The 22,102-nt window shown below is 40.6% G+C and overlaps 1 protein-coding gene across 1 annotated transcript; it reads right to left on the minus strand.

Annotated features, from left to right (window-relative positions):
- Positions 1-361: 361 nt before the first annotated feature.
- tmem65 (transmembrane protein 65) lies at positions 362-21,012 on the minus strand. The gene is made up of 7 exons (XM_064983637.1): positions 19,969-21,012; positions 9,382-9,426; positions 7,538-7,605; positions 6,980-7,034; positions 4,614-4,656; positions 3,085-3,190; positions 362-2,869 (listed from the first exon to the last, which is right to left on the minus strand). The coding sequence occupies exons 1-7, from the start codon at positions 20,225-20,227 to the stop codon at positions 2,750-2,752; spliced, it is 696 nt and encodes a 231-aa protein (XP_064839709.1). The 5' UTR covers positions 20,228-21,012; the 3' UTR covers positions 362-2,749.
- Positions 21,013-22,102: the final 1,090 nt, after the last annotated feature.

Below are 22,102 nucleotides of genomic sequence, written 5' to 3' on the forward strand. Positions count from 1 at the left end.
GTACCCATGATGAAAATTACAGGCCTCTCATATTTTTATTTGGGAGAACTTGCACAATTGGTGGCTGATTAAATACTTTTTGCCCCACTGTGTGTGTGTGTGTGTATGTATATATATATATATATTGTGTGCAGGATTCATTCATCAGTATCACAATCCAATTCGATGTATCCAATACATAGGCTGGTTACTCACAGTTTTGTAGACTTTCCATTGGTGCACAGGAACACAATGCCACAATAGAAACATGTCATCCCCCACAAATGATGTAGCCCCACCCAGGCCAATTTAGCATGTGATTAACATATTTCAGTTGATTAGTATAGAGTACCACATTATGAGTCATAATACCCATAAAGCCTAGAGGTCAAATGGTGAAATAGTTCCATTCGATTTATTAAATCATTGCAAAATACAAGAGCGATCAAACAGTATTTTCTCTATTTTTGTTGGCATAAGTATTTAAACATGGCAGCATAGATACATTTTATGTGCCTGTCGTTTACATGGGAGTGGGGATGAGCATTAGATAAGGCCATGTTTGTTTAAATGAATAGTTCTTATTACCATGCCAGCCTTTCTATGATGTCGTTAATGGTAACAAAGAGAAAAAAAAGAATCAGACGAGGTGTGCTTTAATATCATGGTGAGAGGACACCACTATCATGGTGGACCAATAGCTAAGCAGGGAGAGAAGAGTTGGAAAGCAATGACAGGGAGTGAGGTTCAGATACAGATGGCAAAACAGACAAACACAGAGAACCATACCACAGGAACCAAACTCGAGAACAGAACACCAAACAAGATTGAAGGAATTTTGATGTACATGTTTGGGATAGAGAAAAAGTGTTCAGGCGAAAGACAGAAGAGATGGAGACATCCCATGAAGTTTGCAGGAGAAAATTGGCAAGAGCCAAATACATCCTAGAGATGCAAGATGGCTTACCTTCCACATTAACGTGTTCCAACATATGTCTGGGATTTCCGAGACTATAGAGGAGACCAATGGAGTGGAGTTAGACAAACACCAAATAGAAGAGGACAGAGCGTGCGGATCAAGGGTCTCTGCAGCCATAGAGCCTAAAAAACAGCTGAAGAGCACATGTGACCAGGAGTCTCCAGCAAGCCCAGAACAGTGGTGCAACAAGCAAGACCAGAGGACGCCAGGAGGAAAAGCAGTAGGGAGAACGAGTCGGGGCAGATACAAAATGTCCAGAGGGCAGAGGAGGTGAGGAACAAGTGCATGGCTTCTATTAGCGCTGAAGAAAAGGATGGAGTAAGACCATGATCAAACTGCAGAAATACTATTCACCCAGAACAGAACATTTCCATTGCTTTCAAACAAAACCCATCAAAGCATTTAGGTTACACCTTGGTGCCCGTTTTCTTATCAGTCTGGTTGTGCTGAAATATGCAGTTTTTTTTATAGCAAAGTACTTGTGGGAAAAAAACTGCATTTGGCAGTAATAGTTTAAATAATAAGGGTCATTATGAACATTCACTACAGTTCATGCAGCATGGTGAGGGGCATTCCAGTTTAAGTACTGCATTTACTGTAATACGAAAAGGCAAACGGAAAAACGAAAACCAATATTCAGACAGAAAACACAAAGAAGATCCTTTCACACAAATGACTAGTTTGATTAGGCCACCATAAGCAAATGGTTGTCTATCAGTGAACAAACAGTAACTGTCCTACAAAAAGTCAATCATAATGGCAACGGAATAGTAGGTGCTGTAATTGCATTTGAACAAACCGTGAGTGCGCAGTTTTACTCTGTTGTTCAGCTTACTTCGTTTCCTTAATTTCTTTAAAATCAAGCATATTAACAATGACGTTCTTTCAAACATGAAGTTTAATACTTCACAAAATAAAATCTCCTACGTGCTGGTTTTTCAAAAAGGTCATAAAAATACATTTGGTTAGAGTGATGTGAAGAAAATAAAGTGAGGCACTTCTATGGTATGGACTGTGAAAATTGGCTTTGCTAAAATAAATGTGAAAGCTAAGAGACATAGATCAGCAGTTAGAATAGAGAGGCAAATTAAGCCTGACATGCTAGGAACCCAAGGCATTACACCCACTCAATTGAGTGCGCGTATAGTAGAGGTATGTTTGTAATTACGCGTCTGAAAAACAGGGTTGGTAGTGCTAATAATCATAGCGGAATTGCTTTTTCCTTGTTGACAAACCAAATCAATAAAGTTCAATGCTTAACATACTGTACAGAAATTCCTCAACAAAAAAGACGTATCCTTGGAAAAAATATATATTGCACAAGCTAGTTCAACTCTTGCCGTTTCAAATCCCCAAAAATAAAATGCCATCGAGGTAGCAGTTCACACGTGTTCCTTTGTTTCACAATCTTAAAACATTGGTTTAAAGTCATCTCAAACTCATTTTCAACTCCTAGGCAAATTCATCTACAAAATCCATCCTATGAAAATATCTTGCCATCAAATGCAACTACTTTGTAAGCCTAATGGCTCATAGTACATTTTTGGAAGGTTATTTGGTAGCTCAGTTGGTAGAGCATGGCGCTTGCAACGCCAGAACAGTGGGTTCGATTACCAGGACCACCCGAAAGTAAAATGTGTGCACCCATGACTATGTCGCTTTGGATAAATTACATGTATTATATTATGAAATAGAGAAGAAAGGTTTTCCAGAGTTAGAGATTCATTTAAAATCATGCTGATGATGCAGCTTGCAATTGACCCTGAGACCAGAAAGCTGGTTCACATGCTGTTAAGAGTCTGTGGTGTTGGTGTGTGCTTCTTTTTTCTTGCCCTCATCCTCATCATCCCCTAGGAATAACAGGGGGAACATTCCGAGAATGCATCCGATTGTGACTCCAATGCCTTTTCCCTGCACACAACGGGAGAAAAATGCATGTCAAATGTGAAGTTCAATAGTTTGAGTTTTGTGCATGCTTCTCTTACGATTAAGGTTAACATGGATCGCTAGTAACCCACCCATCTAAATATCTCAACCCTATAGAGCCAGTTTCCCCTAACCAGACTAAGATTTTTAGTACAGGAGTAGACCAGCCCATAAAAGGTCATCATTTCTAAATCACTCACCATGTGGGAGCTAACCCTGGTCTGCCACATGTCCGCCTGCTTGGGTGTGAGGTCTGGAACCTGCATCCCTAGCCTGGAGGCTAGGACCTCCACGTATCCGGCAAGACTGCCCACAGACAGACAATATAAGAAACACAGCTGTGGTAGTCATGTAAAATTTGTATTACCATTCCATTTCAAGAAAATAATAATCACAATCATACAGTATGTGGACACCCCTTCAAATTAGTGGATTTGGCTATTCCAGCCACACCCGTTGCTGACAGGTGCATTAAAAGATAAAAAATAAAAATCGAGCACACAGCCATGCAATCTCCAGAGACAAAACATTGGCGGTAGAATGGCCCGTACTGAAGAGCTCAGTGATTTTCAACGTGGCACCGTCATAGGATGCCACCTTTCCAACAAGTCATTTCATAATATTTCTGCCCTGCAAGAGCTGCCCCAGTCAGTCAACTGTAAGTGCTGTTATTGTGAAGTGGGAAGTCTAGAAGCAACAATGGCTCAGCTGCAAAGTGGTAGACCGCACAAGCTCACAGAATGGGTCCGCTGAGTGCTGAAGCGCGTAAAAATTGTCTGTCCTCGGTTGCAACATTCACTACCATGTTTCAAACTGCCTCTGGAAGCAACGTCAGCACAATAACTTTTCTTCTGGAGCTTCATGAAATGGGTTTCCTTGTCCGAGCAGCAGCACACAAGCCTAAGATCACCATGCGCAATGCCAAGCATTGGCTGGAGTGGTGTAAAGCTTGCTGCCATTGGACTCTGGAGCAGTGGGTACGCGTTCTCTGGAGTGATGAATCACGATTCACCATCTGGCAGTCCGACAAACTAATCTGGGTTTGGCGGATGCCAGGAGAACGCTACCTGCTGGAATGCATAGAGCCAACTGTCAAGTTTGGTGGAGGAGGAATAATGGTCTGGGGCTGTTTTTCATGGTTCGGGCTAGGCCCCTTAGTTCCAGTGAAGGGAAATCTTAACGCTACAGCATACAATAACCTTTTATATGATTCTGTGCTTCCACTTTGTGGCAACAGTTTGGGGAGGCCCTTTCCTGTTTCAGCATGACAATGCCCCTGTCCACAAAGTGAAGTCCATACAGAAATGGTTTGTCGAGATCGGTGTGGAAGAACTTGACTGGCCTTCCCCAAACAGAGCCCTGACCTCAACGCCATCGAACACCTTTGGGATGAATTGGAACGCAGACTGCGAGCCAGACCTAATCACTCAACATCAGTGCCCGACCTCACTAATGCTCGTGGCTGAATGGAAGCAAGTCCCTGCAGCAATGTTCCAACATGTAGTGGAAAACCTTCCCAGAAGAGTGGAGGCTGTTGTAGCAGCAAAGGGGGAACCAACGTAATATTAGTGCCCATGATTTTGAAATTATATGTTCGGTGAGCTGGCGTCCACATACTTTTGGTAATGTAGTGTATGTCAAAATCATACCCTGAAATACTTGCAAGGCTTTGAAAGTTATATAACTGACTAAATATTACACCGAATGGAGAAGTGGTTGGTGCTCTTACCCAAGTCCAGCCAGGTCTGACACTAGGTTCCCAAGAGCTGCAGCTGTAACAGAAGACGAATGAGATTTCACAGTCTCTAAACCAAACTATTCTTGAAATCAGATCATTTTTCAATACAACTGCTCCTGAGGTTTGTTTAAACATGTAAACAATGCTTAACAGCTGTTGTGGCATGTTGATTCCTTTTTCAAACGTTCAAAGGTCAGCCACTGTCTCCACAGTTTATAAAATCGGATCAGTGTACTGAATTGTATTATCACTTCATTTCATAAGCAGTCAGTCACAATATGAACCAGGCCCAAGGAACTGCATAGATCCAACTGCTATAAACCCTGAAAGCCTCATGAAAACGCTGCTTGTGCATCGCACTGGGATGAGGAGCGACTGTAAATTGCATTGTGGATGTATGGTGGCACTTGGTAAATCATGGATGAGACAAGCCAATATCAAGCACAGTTCATTCAAGTAGATTGATGTATATTAAATGTGTGCCAGCATTAGACAACACTGATTATGAGTATTGGAATTGGCTAGCATATGTTCTTGTTTTCAATTATCAAACTGTTATTCATTGGACAGTGGTGATATTACAAAAATGATCCGAGGCACTAGAATGGTCCAGGGATACTGTTCCACATACTAGTGATGCATCTAGTGATATGGGGGGGGGATAAAAAATATTTAAATATTATTTTTACGCTAGTTTGCTGTACATTCACCAAAATTCCAGTAAGGCTTGTTCTCCATCTTTAAAAAAAAGGTGCAATATGCAGAAATCGCTCCTCCATTTCCTGGTTACTAAAATTGTAGTACTTTACATAATTTCAGTTTAGTGTAGAGAATCATTGTACCATCAAAACCACTTGATTCTCTTCAATAACAACAAATATTGTATTTTCAGTTGGTGTGCAAAACCAAAAGTAGAAGTAGCACACATAGAACATATACCTCTTCTTAGACTTGACTTGGATGCAAATTATAGATCTATAACTCACATTTCTATGTAAATTTGGCCAATTCGCCCAAAAAGTTAAATATTGCAGCTTTAAATAGGGAGCTCTTATTTCCATGACTCATCAAAACGTATTGTTTTCTTGTGGCTCTCTCGTCCTTCTGCATCAATTGTTTGGGGAACGAATCGCAATCACAGTGTCAAATCACAATACATAAAGTATTGTGAGAATCGCGATACATAGACACCTAAGTATCGTGATAATATTGTATCGTATGGTCCTTGGCAACACTGACAAAGCAAAAACAGGTTTTTATACATTTTTGCTAATTTAGAAAGAAAAAAAAGTAAACTGAAATATCACATTTACATAAGTATTCAGACCCTTTACTCAGTACTTTGTTGAAGAAACTTTGGCAGTGATTACAGCCTCTAGTCTTCTTGGGTATATTGCTACAAGCTTGGCACACCTGTATTTGGGGAGTTTCTCCCATTCTTCTCTGCAGATCCTCTCAAGCTCTGTCAGGTTGGATGGGAGCATTACTGTGCAGCTATTTTCAGGTCTCTCCAGAGATATTCGATCGGGTTCAAGTCCGGGCTGTGGCTGGGCCACTCAAGGACATTCAGAGACTTGTCCCAAAGCCACTCCTGTGTTGTCTTGGCTGTGTGCTTAGGGTCGTTGTCCTGTTGGAAGTTGAACCTTCGCCCCCAGTCGGAGTAGGTTTTCATCAAGGATCTCTCTGTACTTTGGCTTGATTCTGACTAGTCTCCCAGTCCCTGTCGCTGAAAAACATCCCCGCAGCAGGATGCTGCCATCACCATGATTCACTGTAGGGATGGTGCCAGTTTTCCTCCAGAAGTGACACTTAGCATTCAGGCCAAAGAGTTCAAACGTGGTTTCATCAGACCAGAGAATCTTGTTTCTCATGGTCAGAGAGTCTTAAGGTGCCTTTTGGGAAACTCTAAGCGTGCTGCCGTGCCTTTTACTGAGGAGTGGCTTCCGTCTGGCATTGCATGTCCACTCTAAACAAAAGTATATAGCCTAAACAAAACCATCCTACAATTATTGGGAGGGGTTTTGTCTAATGTGAATAGCTGCAATAACCATCCATGGAACAAGCAGGGCTCAAATAGACAAAGTATGTTAGTTGAAGAGCTTCACAAAATCAGGGACAGATGCCTACATGCTTCCAAAAACATAGCCTACAAAATACCATCAGGCCCCATAGTGAGGGTAAAATGACTGCTATCTACTGCCACATTGTGATCTAACCCATTTGGTAGAGGCTGGCTAGACTTTTGTAACATTGAAAAATATTTGACCCCTGTAAGGTTGAGAAGTATTCTGACCAATGTTTATTGACGGAGCTACTGCCAAATTTGAACATTTCAGATCACAATTGAACAGTCTTACCTGCCATGGTCGATAATCCAAATGTGACACCTATAGACAACTCAATCTGGGTTCCCTAAAAGTCAAGAAAGCAGAAATATTACGTGGACATTTGTTTCTTGGTGGGCTAGCAATCATGTTGACTTTCCCACCCAATGTTTTTTTGCAATGTTCCCTTTCATCCTCACAGTGGCCGTGGCTGAATACCCATACTAGTGTACTACATATTTAAACTGCATACTCATTTTGGTGTTAGATCTAATAGAATTCACTTGTCTCTTCTGATTTACATGTCTGACAACAGCTGATAAATTGACTGGTTGTACCAAAATGAACAAATGGCGGGAGTCAACACAATCGCACATCAGATGACGCAGTCAGAGTACTATTTTTGAGATGTAACATACTATGACACTTTCTTTTTTTGCATACTATGTAGTACGTGAAGGGTATGGGTATTCAGACACGGCCAGTATCTAAAGAAAACAACGTGAAATACAAAATACATTTTTAATGCTAGTTCAAATTAAACAATGAATACAGGTACATTTAAACACCAGAAAAAGTCATACCACTTACTGCTGCAATCATGATGGCATTGTCCAGGAAGCCAAAACCAATAAAGGGGATCGCATTGTGTAGAAGCACTGCAAACAAGATAGAACCCCAATAAAAACAAACATTTTCTTATCATTTGCTGCTAAGATCAACTTGTCTTGTGAGTTAGGTCTCTGCATGTGAATATACATTGACTGGCAGCAGAACACACGTGTCACTAAGGGACTCACACATGCCTGCTTGTTTGTGCCTGTGTGTACTGTAAGTTTATGGGGCAGTGTCCTACTGACATTGAAGAAAATCCAAATGTATTTACTGACAGACAGCATGCAGTAATTTTTCAACGGCTGACATGAACATTTCCCCTCATTATACACTTTCTAATGTACACTCAGCAAAAAAGAAACGTCCCTTTTTCAGAACCCCGTCTTTCAAAGATAATTAGTAAAAATCCAAATAACTTCACAGATCTTCTTCGTAAAGGGTTTAAACACCGTTTCCCATGATTGTTCAATGAACCATAAACAATTAATGAACATGCACCTATGGAACGGTCGTTAAGAACCAAACAGCTTACAGGAGGTAGGCAATTAAGGTCACAGGTATGAAAACTGAGGACACTGCAGGTGTGGCCAGGGCAATAAATTGCAATATCCGTACTGTGAGATGCCTAAGACAGCGCTACAGGGAGACAGGATGGAAAACTGATCGTCCTCAGTGGCAGACCACGTGTAACAACACCTACACAGGATCGGTACATCCGAACAGCACACCTGCGAGACAGGTACAGGGTGGCAACAATAACTGCCCAAGTTACACCAGGAAGGCACAATCCCTCCATCAGTGCTCAGACTGTCCGCAATAGGCTGAGAGAGTCTGGACTGAGGGCTTGAAGGCCTGTTGTAAGGCAGGTCCTCACCGGTAACAATGTTGCCTATGGGCACAAACCCACTGTCGCTGGACCAGACAGGACTGGAAAAAAGTGCTCTTCACTGACGAGTCGCGATTTTGTCTCACCAGGGGTGATGGTCTGATTCTGGTTTATCGTCGAAGGAATGAGCGTTACACCGAGGCCTGTACTCTGGAGCGGGATTAATTTGGAGGTGGAGGGTCCATCATGGTCTGGGGCAGTGTGTCACAGCATCATCGGATTGAGCTTGTTGTTATTGTAGGCAATCAACGCTGTGCGTTAGAGGGAAGACATCCTCCTCCATGTGGTACCCTCCTGCATGCTCATCCTGAAGAGCCCGGACCTCAATCCCATTGAGCACGTCTGGGACCTGTTGGATCGGAGGGTGAGGGCTAGGGCCATTCCCCCCAGACATGTTGTCCGGGAACTTGCTGGTGCCTTGGTGGAAGTGTGGGGTAACATCTCACAGCAAGAATTGGCAAATCTGGTGCAGTCCATGAGGAGATTATTATTGCAGCTGGTGACCACACCAGATACTGAATGTTACTTTTGATGTTGATCCCTCCCTTTGTTCAGGAACACATTATTCCATTTCTGTTAGTCACATGTCTGTGGAACTTGTTCAGTTTATGTCTCAGTTGTTGAATCTTATATGTTCATACAAATATTTACACATTAAGCTTGCTGAAAATAAACGCAGTTGACAGTGAGATGACGTTTCTTCTTTTGCTAAGTTTATTTTGTGGGTTCATTAAGAGAAATAGCACGGGTAGAGCTGCTGGGAAACAAAAGCTGATAAGGCCATAATTAATTAGTTTTGAGAAACCGTTTTCAAAGGGGTATAATGTGACTACGGAAGCATAAACCCTTTTGATGACACTGACAACTTTTGAGCTATAAATCTCTATGGTATAAAGAAAATTACATTCATAATTTGAGACCGCTTTTATCTTACCGTATTTGATCTGAGCTCGAGTAAGCGGTGAAGCCTCTTGAGTCTCTGAAAGACAAGATCAAAAACAAAGATTCATATCTGGAAAATGATGTGCACTGGGGTAGAAATTTCAGATCCTGATCAACCCTCATGCTTTCTCTCCCAAAAAGTTTGGCACAGAGGTGTAGACTGCAAACTCTTCAGCACAAATATACACATGTTCACTGTATAATGCTGACTACTCCGCTCTGTCCAAGAGGCTCCGTATTCTATAGTCTTGTGAGAAACAGATTCTTGGTAGGATATTCATTGAGAACTAAAGGGGCATGTTCCAAGTGAATGTGTTAGTGTTTAAAAAGTCATAAAACTACTAGACAGTCAACTGTTTTGTGGGAGTGAATTCAGACAGACATGAAAGTCTCCCATTACAGTTACCAAATTACGTAGTCTCTCATTCATTGGGAAAGACTAACACAAACCCCAGTGCTAAACAGATTCACACCTCTAACATGAATGCCGTTTGGAAAGGTCAAGGACCCTACCTTGAGACAAGAGGGGCTGGGGTTCTATTTCTGGAAAGATTAAACCCAAGATTAAGGCGAGGTGACCGCCAGCTGACGAGGTGACTTTAATGAGAATGGAAATACTATTGACCGTCATGGAATACTAATTAATCAGAACAGCGGGTCAATATGCTCATGCACAGCAGCAGCTCATAGAAGAGAACAGGCTTTCAGTGTGGAGTGTAGAACCTCCCACTGAGGGAGAGTGTCGCTATAAAACCCATAATAAAATGCTTGCTAGTGACCGAGTAAACGAGTTGAGCAGGGGGCATGGTCAAAGTCTGTAGGTAACCCTAAGGCAACACAACGCCTTGCGGCCCAAGGCCAGGCAGCACAACGCCTTGCGGCACAAGGCCATGCAACACAACGCCTTGCGGCACAAGGCCATGCAACACAACGCCTTGCGGCACAAGGCCATGCAACACAAGGCCATGCAACACAACGCCTTGCGGCACAAGGCCATGCAACACAACGCCTTGCGGCTAAAGGCCATGCAACACAACGCCTTGCGGCTAAAGGCCATGCAACAACACCTTGCGGCTAAAGGCCATGCAACAACACCTTGCGGCTAAAGGCCATGCAACAACACCTTGCGGCTAAAGGCCATGCAACAACACCTTGCGGCTAAAGGCCATGCAACAACACCTTGCGGCTAAAGGCCATGCAACAACACCTTGCGGCACAACGCCATGCTACACAACAAAAGCTTATTTAATTTCTGTTGACTCAAGGAGGACACTTGGCTGATGGAAAAATATCAATAAACTTCTAGATGAAAAAATTGATATCTGTGCAATCTGCAGCCACTAGACTTCAGGCAATGACTTCGGGCAATGTTCAATGAGATATAGCATAAGGCTACATATTTGTAATCGGTCACTCCAATGTCCAACCCCTCCCGCTATATTACCCTTCTAAACAATAACGGTCACAGCAGGCAGCCGCAGTGCTGATGAGTCATTTCCCTCAGAGTTTAGCTGAAGTGGTGCATGTGAAACTGCCTAATTACAGAAGTGTCTACTCCTGCTGTCTGTGGCAATAGTCACCACCATCTGCCCGCTGTCACAGTTCTGAGGAACTGGCACTCCAACACATTAGAAAGGCTTAACAGGGGAAGTGCAGGACTACCTGCTGCTAGGACGGAATTGGAGAGGAGATGTGTTCGTCTTTAGTCTGCTATTCTTTTGAGGGCCAATTCATTCTCCCCAATTAAAGTAGTGGGTGTAAATATTTCCCAAATTAAATTGGAGCGGAACAGGGAGATGTGCCAATATGTGTTGTTTCCCAGTGAAGAAGTTAGGGTAGTGCACTCATTTTACAATCTCTATGGAATCTAACTACTATCTTGCTCAGACAACCTAAGGACCATAACAATATAAAAATAAAATCAGCACTTTATAGCAACCACACAAGAATATCAAAATGCTCACCAAAGAGCTCTGAAAAGAAGAAACCCGTTTAATAAATCCCCCTCTAGAGTCGGCGGAGGCGGGGTCATCATTTAGCTATTCTATTTTAAGACTCCTTAAGGTACTAAAAAAATATATGGATGAAACGTTGAATAAAACGTTCATAAAAAATAAAAAAGTTTGTTGTGAAGTCTCTTATATCTGAGCGATAAGAAAGATCACCTATTTAACCCCTTATTTTAGCCACTAAACTACTTCCAGATTTACTTCCATTCATTTTTTACTTAGCTGCAGGTATCCTAGAGAAGCATGTGGTTGTTATCAGTAAACTACAGTTGATCAGACTGAAGCACAGATTAATTGTGCATTGACAAAACATAAGGCAATTTATAAAAACTATTTTGGTAGTGGGCTTGGGCTTCCATATAAAACAGCTTGTCGCAGTGCATTCACTTATACCCACGTTATCAGTTGCAATTTGCTTTTAGCACATGTAATGATTTGCATGATATTGATTTAAAAAATGAAGCCTGGTTTGTTGTAAAGTAGGCCTACTGTACTTTATATGCAAATGAGAGGTTTAAAAATCGTTAATTTTAGATAGGCTAACGTTACTTGATGAAGACATGCAGCTAGCAACTCTACATTTTAGCTTCAAGACAAATGAAATGACTGTAGCCTACAGACAAGAAAATAAACCCTTTGTCTGCACATGCTTGTAAATTGTCATATGGGTTGGTTGCATTATTCAATAGTGTAAAATGTTTTCAAAGAAATGTTTGTCATTGTTGAATAGTTTGTGCTTACTGACTACTGTGATATTGAAGGTCAATTTGAGCTGCGGACCAAGAATGTCGCATCGCCAGCCACAACGAAAGGTAAGGATGTAATGTGAATTGAAAAGTAGAAATCCTTTTTGCCACTCCGCTCCTCAGACTCTCCTTGATATCTCGTAGTGGGAATAGGGCCTTAAGGTTTGGTTCACAGGATTAACATATTAAATAGCCCATGACTGAAATGCCACAGTGCCCCTTGACATTCAGGGAAATTTCTGTGTTGAACGCTGTTTAGGCCGATGTTGTAATCACAAGCCTCACAACTAGTGACAAAAAGAATGTGAAAAAAGAAAAGTTACCTGAATCACTAAACTGACTCTCCTGGGGATTTCATGTTGAACACAGAGTAACATGGAACAAGGCAGCAGCATTGGATTGTCATGCCAGCTGATAATGTAGCAACAGTATGGACAAACTTGAGTAACGTCAGTGTTTCCCCTATATTCATTTAGCAGCAGCGCACTGCTGCTGCTAAATCATTGCCGGAACAACAAAAATATTTCTGCAGATTAGAGTTTAAGATCAGAGTGACAAGTTACAACAACTTATATATCTTTGTCAGATTCTCATCAGATCGTCCGAGAAACCTCCAAGGTAACTAGTGTAGCCATCCCATAGAGATAATGTAGATAGAAGACTCTTGCCCAAAAGCCTGTTTTAGCATGGGTAGTGAGGACTTTCACCATTTTTAAGGAGTCACTGAGTGGGCCTTCTTATTGGTTAAGGAAGGATCACATAATTCCATCCTGGTCATCAGGAGGGATTAGCCAATGAATTAGACTCATGAGCAAACATTCTATAACTGCAGGTGGCAGTAAATCACCAACCTTGGCTTTATACCGATTCAAACAACAACACTCAAGGTAGTAGAAGAAAATGTACTCTCACAGACATGTGGCATCCTCCAACTATATCCATGAACCAACCCTATTAATAGATGAACAGTATGTAATAATTGTTAGCTAAATTACAGTAATGTTACATTAGCAAAACATAATTTGGGATTAATATACAATTGGCTGGTGATGTCATTGAGAGCAGGCGATAAAACGAAAACAAAAATTCCTGAAAACCCCAACCTGTGTGCTTAGGGGAAACACTGAAGGTATACAAAGCAGGCAAGGGAAATGTTGTCAGTCTGTCCGTGAAAAACACACATTGTTGTACCCTGTAACCCCACTTCTCCTTCAGGTGTCTCACTCTGGCCACGCAACTGGCTTGTGCAGCTGGACACCTCAGAGTCTGGAGGGGAGGGGGGGGGGGATACGGGGCACATAAAAAGAAGTTTTGGGCAAGACTGTGTGTGTAAAGGTAGTTTCACTAGAACCTTTATGGAAAAACGGCTTCATCTACTGAGAGCTGAAGTACATTGTCACACTACAGTTTAACTCACCTGACTGGGTAGGTCTTCCTCAATTCCTCAAACATTTAATAATAAGCTATGAGGTACATTATGTAATGGATGCCAAAAGTTAACTCACCTGTCTGGATGGCTTTTATCATTTCAGTTCAAACAGCAAGAGAAAATGATCCTCATAATGCATTGACATTGGATGTACAATTAAAGAAGATAAATGCCTAGGTCTACCTCGTGAACCCTCTACAATTTTACTATAAAAATAAAATGAGCACCAGTGCAAAACATTAGGCTCTTCTCATTAGCCACTGCACTCATTCATATATAGTGAACACTTCTGGGAAAAGAAGAACCTGAATTGCATGATGGTTGTCCATTTAAAGCTCTGAATGCATGACCAAGGAGGCATCAGGGCTAATAGTGCTCAAGTGGTTTCCTGGCTATTTACCAGAGGCTGGCATAACAGGGACATGGTGGAGAGAGCCCATCTGTCAGAGGCCTGCTCCAAGAGAGACCAGCTGGCATGAGGGAGGGTCAGGAATGAGCTCTGGAAAAGGTCACTGTACTTCAAGCTTACATATTTCTCCCAGGGTTAAAGTCGAGGATTTTGATTTATTAGGATCCCCATTAGCGACAGCTAGTCGTACTGGGGTCCGACATCACAAAAAATACATTAGCGGCAAAAGACTTTACAATTTACATACATTTAAAAACATAAACATGTAGTGTGTGTGCGCATCTATGAGATACACACAACAAGAAGGTCACTGTTAAAAAATAATAATTTAAAAACGGGTTTGCTGTTCACTTGCGCTATTTAAGATGGGAGTTCCATGCACTCATGGCTCTGTATAATACTGTACGTTTCCTTGAATTTGTTCTGGACCTGGGGACTGTGAAAAGACATGTCTGGTTGGGTAAGTGGTGGGGTAAGTGTGCGTGTGCCAGTGTTATGTGTAAGTTGACTATGCAAACAATTGGGAATTTCCAACACAATAATGTTTCTTATAAAAACAAGTGATGCAGTCAGTCTTTCCTCAACTCTTAGCCAATAAAGAGCCGCTCTGTTCTGGGCCAGCTGCAGCTGAACTAGGACTTTCTTTGCAGCACTTGACAATATGACTTAACAATAATCAAGATTAGATCAAACTAAAGCCTGCAGGATGTGCTCTGTGCGGTGTGGTGTGGTGTCAAAAAAGCAGAGCATCTTTATTATGGACAAACCTCTCCCTATCTTAACAACATTGAATCTATAGGTTTTGACCATGACAGTTTACAAGGGATGCATGATATGATTTTAAATATATATAATATATATAATAAATCAAATTTAAAAAACATCGGTGAACATATCGGAATTGGACGATATTAGCTAAAAATGACAATATCGGTATCGGCCCGATGTCTAGTTTAATGCCGATGTTAAAAACCGATGTCAAAGCTGACGTGCATACCTATATAACGTAATGGCGTCAACTTTAATGTTGCGCTACACGTGCAACACAGAATTCCTAACCTAACCCACAATGTCTGCTGTGTGGAATGAGCAGTCAACAAGTCGAGCAGTCATTTGAAGAGTAAGAATGTTTCAGCGAGACAACTCAAAGGCGAAATCCATTAATGCAAAGATATGGAATTCATTGCCCTTGACAATCAACCGTTCTCTGTCAAGGGTGATTTTGGCTTTCGGCAACTGGTCGAGCACCAGTACACACTACCAAGAGAGCTATTTTTCAGATGTTGCCCTACCGGAGTTACACAGTAATGGCGTCACTGCTATTAACTTCACGACATACTATGAAACGCCGTTTGGGTGTAAAAAAAAGATACGTCAAATAACACTATTTGACGAGTTTAAATAAGCTAACCCAGTTCTATTATAGAATGTTGTGTGTTCTGAATTTGCATGTGCAAGCCAAGCTCCACCACTACAATCAGTAGCACTGTCAAAGCTGTACAAAAACGTCTGCAAACACTGGCCACGAACGATGTGATTACAATACCGCGTTGGTAATAAAGCATTATTTGTTTGACCGCAACTTCTGGGGTAACTAGGGGTAACTAGCTAGCTTTAGCTTGGCACCTAATACAACCAGCCTGAAAACAATGACCAGTAGAAGCTGCAGTAATTTTCATTATTCTTAGCAACGATTTAGGAATCCTTATGAGTAGGTATTAGCTAGATTGCCTAATGAAATTGAACTTCAGTTCATGAAAATAAATAGCTAGCCAGCTACTTAACCCTGTTGCCCAAAGCTAACATTATAAGCAGCCAGATAGCTTCATCTGGCTCGTGAGGCTCGACCGGACTGGGTTATGTGTTATGAAGCTCGCCACAATAAGGATTAGGCACAATAGTGGAATTTGCGGTTTGCCTTCGAAATAAAAGCACCGCTTTGAAAGTGATACAGAAGGTTACAATTGGTGGAATCATGCCATATTTAGACTAGATAATGTTAAACAAGGTTGGAATGTGAAGCAATGAAATGGGGTATCAGTCTACTCGGTGAAACCCACAGAACACAACTGTGAAGAGTTTACGCAAATATTAGCGTTGTAGCTCTTATCGTGGGACTGTGACTGTGTGAAATCCCCTCCCCAGTCAGCCTATTGTGTAAATTGACATTCATATTGCACTGTACAGCTTTACCTAAGGATTGAGGATCAATAAAATGGGGTATCAGTCAACTCAATACGCAATATATTTTTTCCAAAAGTCCTCCTCAGAGTTATTAGACTCCAAAACATCCACACAGTATTGTTTTTCATTAGGAATAGTGTTCACATAGGTTGACAATAAATGTGGCTCAATTCACAGTTGTTTCATAGTCCAGCAAACAGGGCTATGGTGCTAATGTTCTCTGGGTGTCACTGAGTAGACTGATACCCCATGTCATTGATCCACAATCCATAGGTAAGGCTGTACAATGAAATAAGTATGCCCCCAAAGCAATTCTAAAGTATAATACATCTAGTGTGATTTATACAGATTGTCAAATTAACAAATTGTTGATTTTATATAACATTCCAACCACGTTTAGCATGATTTATTCAATTATGGCATAATTATACTATTTGTATTAATTTGCATCACTGTCAATGGCATACTTTTATTTTGATGGCTAACCGCAAAGTCAACCATTGTGGCTAGCGTCACATAGATGGGTCCGACCACCATTAATCAAGTAAGAACCGTCTTATAAATTAGGGTTATTTTAGATGATGACACCTAGCTATATAGTTAGCTAGCTAACTATAACTACTAAAACAGGTTGACGTTTTGCTATGTTTTTGGGGATGAACATTGTTTGCATCCATGAGCTAGCTAGCTTTTTTTTTAATGACCAGCATTGGTCATGAATCGTTGTGACATATGAAATACGAGTGAATGCAATCAATGTGTAATAACGTTAAAAAAAAAAGAATTAATGAGCGCGTTCAATTATTATGTGACGTGCCGTCGTATTCAGGTCCTGACGTGTCGAATAGTGTTATTTGACGTGTCGAAGTGTTATTTGACGTGTCGAATAGTGTTATTTGACGTGTCGAATAGTGTTATTTGACGTGTATCCTTTTTGACACGCCAAGACCCAAACAGCGTTCCATAGTATGAGAAATCCTGGTTGAGAATGAAACAACTGAATAAAATGAACAACGAAACAGCACAGCAAGTGAAAGAAATAGGTTTTGATTATGTTTTACTGGTAATGGGGACATACGTAATAGAGGTCGACCGATTAATCGGAATGGCCGATTAATTAGGACCGATTTCAAGTTTTCATAACAATCGGAAATCTGTATTTTTGGGTGCCGATTTGCCGATTTTTTAAAAAAAAAGATTATTTTTTATACCTTTATTTGGCTAGGCAAGTCAGTTAAGAACACATTCTTATTTTCAATGACGTCCTAGGAACGGTGGGTTAACTGCCTTCTTCAGGGGCAGAACGACAGATTTTCAGCTCGGGGGATCCAATCTTGCATCCTTACAGTTAACTTGTCCAACACAATAACGACCTGCCTCTCTCTCGTTGCACTCCACACAGAGACTGCCTGTTACGCGAATGCAGTAAGCCAAGGTAAGTTGCTAGCTAGCATTAAACTTATCTTATAAAAAACAATCAATCATAATCACTAGTTAACTACACATGGTTGATGATATTACTAGATATTATCTAGCATGTCCTGCGTTGCATATAATCTTACTGAGCATACAAGTATCTAAGTATCTGACTGAGCTGTGGTAGGCAGAAGCGGGCGCGTAAACATTCATTCAAACAGCACTTTTGTACGTTTTGCCAGCAGCTCTTCATTGTGCGTCAAGCATTGCGCTGTTTATGACTTCAAGCCTATTAACTCCCGAGATGAGGCTGGTGTAACCGAAGTGAAATGGCTAGCTAGTTAGCGCGCGTTAATAGCATTTCAAATGTCACTCGCTCTGAGCCTTCTAGTAATTGTTCCCCTTGCTCTGCATGGGTAACGTTGCTTCGATGGTGGCTGTTGTCGATGTGTTGCTGGTTCAAGCCCAGGGAGGAGCGAAGAGAGGGACGGAACCTGTACTGTTACACTGGCAATACTAAAGTGCCTATAAGAACATCCAATAGTCAAAGGTTAATGAAATACAAATGGTATAGAGAGAAATGGTTCAATAATTACTATAATAACTACAACCTAAAACTTCTTACCTGGGAATATTGAAGACTCATGTTAAAAGATACCAGCTTTCATATGTTCTCATGTTCTGAGCAAGGAACTGAAACGTTAGCACATATTGCACTTTTACTTTACTTTCTTCTCCAACACTTTGTTTTTGCATTATTTAAACGAAATTGAACATGTTTCATTATTTATTTGAGGCCAAATTGATTTTATTGATGTATTATATGAAGTTAAAATAAGTGTTCATTCAGTATAGTTGTAATTGTCATTATTATTACCGATTAATCGGTATCGGCTTTTTTGGTCCTCCAATAATCGGTATTGGCCTTGAAAAATCATAATCGTTCGACCTCTAATACATAAATGCCAACAAAATAACTTTTTGGTCAGCGTGGTGCGTGTAACCTTTATTTAAACTAGGCAAGTCAGTTAAGAACAAATTATTATTTACAATGACGGCCTACCCCGGCCAAACCACAGACCGATCCAGGGACGCAGTGACACCTCTTGCACTGAGATGCAGTGCCTTAGACCGCTGCGTCCATGTGTGTGTGTGTTAACTATTTAACTGTACTAGAATGCTGATTTAAAAATGTAAACAAGATCAGTATAGTTTTTTTTGGCAAGGAAAATATCAGTATCGGCCAAAAAATGTAATATCGGTGCATCACTAAGTAAAACCAAGCAATTGGTCTATTAACAAATGTTTGGCCTGGTGATGTCACCAGGCAGTCCAAAACTACATCTCACCAAAACAGGCTGAAATTGCAGACTGTCATTTCAAACAGCTCTTACACTAAAAAGGGAATTCTCATCACTTTCGCTGTATTATTCCAAACTCAGCATGGAAACATATATAGAAAACACAAGAAAGTCTAGTTTTCAATTTGAGACATTGTACACACTACGCACTTCAGCCCCGTTCTGGGAGCTTGTGTGGCCTACCACGTCACGGCTGAGCCGTTGTTGCTTCTAAATGTTTTCACTTCACATAAAGAGCACTTACAGTTGACCAGGGCAGCTCTAACCGTGCAGAAATTTGACGAACTGACTTGTTGGTGCCACGTTGAAAGTTCTTCAGTAAGGCCATTCTACTGCCAATTGAGATTGCATGGCTGTGTGCTCGATTTTATACACATGTAAGCAATGGGTGTGGCTGAAATAGCCAAATCCAATAATTCTAAGTGTTGTCAACATACTTGTATGTGTGTGTGTGTGTGTGTGTGTGGATATATATATATATTTTTCAAATGTGTTTGTGGATGAAATTACTTCTGCCACAACTTTGCAAGTGGGACACCTTCAAAGTTGTTGCACTTGAAGACCATTGCACTACGTTTTTCCCTATTGAAGGCCATTCAAAAAGGCTACAAATGTTAAACTACAAAGCTGAGGGACACTTTTACACCGTATTAGGTACTTCTTCAGGATTAAACAACAACAAAAAAACACCCATAGTTGTGTTGGTCAAACACAAGTTTTAAGAAAAATGAAATTAATGAAATGGTAGCCTGTCAGTTGACTTGACAGCAGCGATTACTTTATCCTAATAGTGACTTTTGAAAATACATGACTTAAATGTTGCCCAGAATATCCCAATAGATAAAAGTGGAGGACACTGTTGCCACCACGATAGCGACTAACTTGGGGTGGGAAGTTTCAACATTCCTGACATCACTATAAGAATAGGAAACACAAAGTCACCCTGCCTGCAGAGGGAGTGAGGGAGGGAATGTCAATCATTATAAAAATGGGAGAGGAACTTGCAATATCTGTTTTGATCTTACCTTGAGCTATAGCTATGGATTCAAAGCTCTGCAGTTCTTTCAGCAAGCATGTTCGTTCTTTGGGGTGAAGGCTGTAGATGAATTCTTTCGCTCTTTTTGGAGAGTTTAGGGGTTCCTGTGGCTCGTTGCGTCTGAGCGTTCCCATCCAACAACTTTGCAAGTGGGACACCTTCAAAACCTTTCTGACCGTGACACTTTCCAGCACTGCTCTTGTTGGGATGGTGGGTCGTAGAGCTATCTGAAGACAAAGCTTGAACATTGTGCAAAATAGGGCAAATATGTTCGTACAAATAACTTAAAATAAGATGGCTAGGTTCGTTGCCCGTTGAACGCTCAACGGCACTGCCAACCAGATAATTCAGCGAGCTAACTAACTTTAACTAAGGTGTTCGCTGTAGTAACATTAGTAGCTAATATTGCAAGTGTTAAGAGTAATGAGAGCTGTCAAAGTAGCGAACCCACACTAGTACGCTAGCAAGTAAAGCTAAGCTAGGTAACGTTAAGTATTATTGCCAAGTTGCAACGCTACCTTGTAGCTAATGCCCAACATGTAACGTTTAAGTCCTTTCTCTCCTCTTCTATTATTTGTTAAGACTGGTTTTATGTAACGTTTGCTAGCAACTACAGTCGACTCCTGTTACATTTCTGCAATAATACATTAACGTTACTAAATATGTCTGGCAAGACAGAGCAGTTCACGAAAGGAAAACACAGTAGCTAGCTAACGTTAATTGCACAAAACCGCGTGTGACCAGACTCTGACATGCCTGCTACTATTGTGGCGTTAGCGGGTCCTCTTTCTTTTTGGCTTGAGAAATAAGTAATGTGTAATGGCAAACGTCCGTGCAATTCATCAGAAAGTATTGATATGGACCCAAAAAAATAGAGCTCAACGTCATAAACTGTCGTCGACTGGACGCGTTCCTCGATTACTTCCACATGCGACCAATGTAGTTTTTTTTTCTCCCGAAGACATTATGGTTTCTCTCGTGTTTTTCCTCAATCTTAATTTAGTATATTGAGCTGACATATCATGTAGATGTATTCATCTAGATACATTATTTTTGCTCCTAGCTACCACGTGTCCTGAGATACTTGTTGTTCCAAATTTGATCATGAAATTCGGCCCGAGTAGTAGTAAACCACATTTACCAAAATGCAACACAAAACGTATCCAATTAACATGCAATTCATTACAAATATAAAATATACATTATTCCAATGTACATACATTCGGCTAAAAGGGCAATCAGACAACTAGGGAATCATCCCGTGCTGTCTTTTTGTCAAACAAAGTTACTCAAACGGCTGTGATATTACCACCTTGTGGTTTTAAACAGTTAAAATGTATTGACCAATGACCACTTAAAAACTGCTCAAAAGGTCTGAAAATGAGCCCTTTTAAAAAAAAAGTTGCCATATTTATACAATAAACCTTTTCCCATATTGTTATAGAGTCAACGAAGAAGGAATTATCGTAGTAACTTGTACCAACATTTGAAGCAAAATTCGTTTTTTCTCAAAATAATAATTATTGCTAGCTATGACATGACATAATAAAATCATTTGACTATATCACAAGAGAAAATATAATTTGCCTTTATTAAACTCGCCAGATCATCTTCCATCAATGGATGTTAATTTAACTCCTTTGACTGCAATAAAGGAAAAGGATCGGATCCTTTTTTTTTTCTTTTTTTTTCGCCTAAAATGACATACCCAAATGTAACTAACTGTCTGTAGCTCCGAACCTGAAGCAAGGATATGCATATTCTTGAAACCATTTGAAAGGAAACACTTTGAAGTTTGTGGAAATGTGAAATTAAGTAGGAGACTATAGCACATTAAATCTGGTAAAAGATAATACAAAGAAAAAACGTGTATTTTGTATTTATTTTTAATCATATTTGAAATTGAAGAGAAAGGCCACAATGTATTATTCCAGTTTAAGTGCAATTTAGACTTTGGCCAATAGATGGCAATGTATGTGCACCGTTTTAGACTGATCCAATGAACTTATCCTAAATGTGCCTAATTGGTTTATTAATGCACTGCTAATACAGTCATTAGTGGTGGTATATTGGCCATATAACACAACCCCCTGGGGTGCCTTATTGCTATGTAATTTGAACAG

This window comes from Oncorhynchus masou, chromosome 13 (assembly GCF_036934945.1).
Source record: "Oncorhynchus masou masou isolate Uvic2021 chromosome 13, UVic_Omas_1.1, whole genome shotgun sequence".
Taxonomy (NCBI): domain Eukaryota; kingdom Metazoa; phylum Chordata; class Actinopteri; order Salmoniformes; family Salmonidae; genus Oncorhynchus; species Oncorhynchus masou.

Coding starts and splice junctions, on each gene's coding strand:
- tmem65 (XM_064983637.1), bottom strand. CDS start 20,227: ATGTTCAAGCTTTGTCTTCAGATAGCTCTACGACCCACCATCCCAACA. Junction 9,427..19,968: donor ATCCATAGCTATAGCTCAAG/GTAAGATCAAAA, acceptor CTTGTCTTTCAG/AGACTCAAGAGGCTTCACCG. Junction 2,870..3,084: donor CCAGGGTTAGCTCCCACATG/GTGAGTGATTTA, acceptor CGTTGTGTGCAG/GGAAAAGGCATTGGAGTCAC.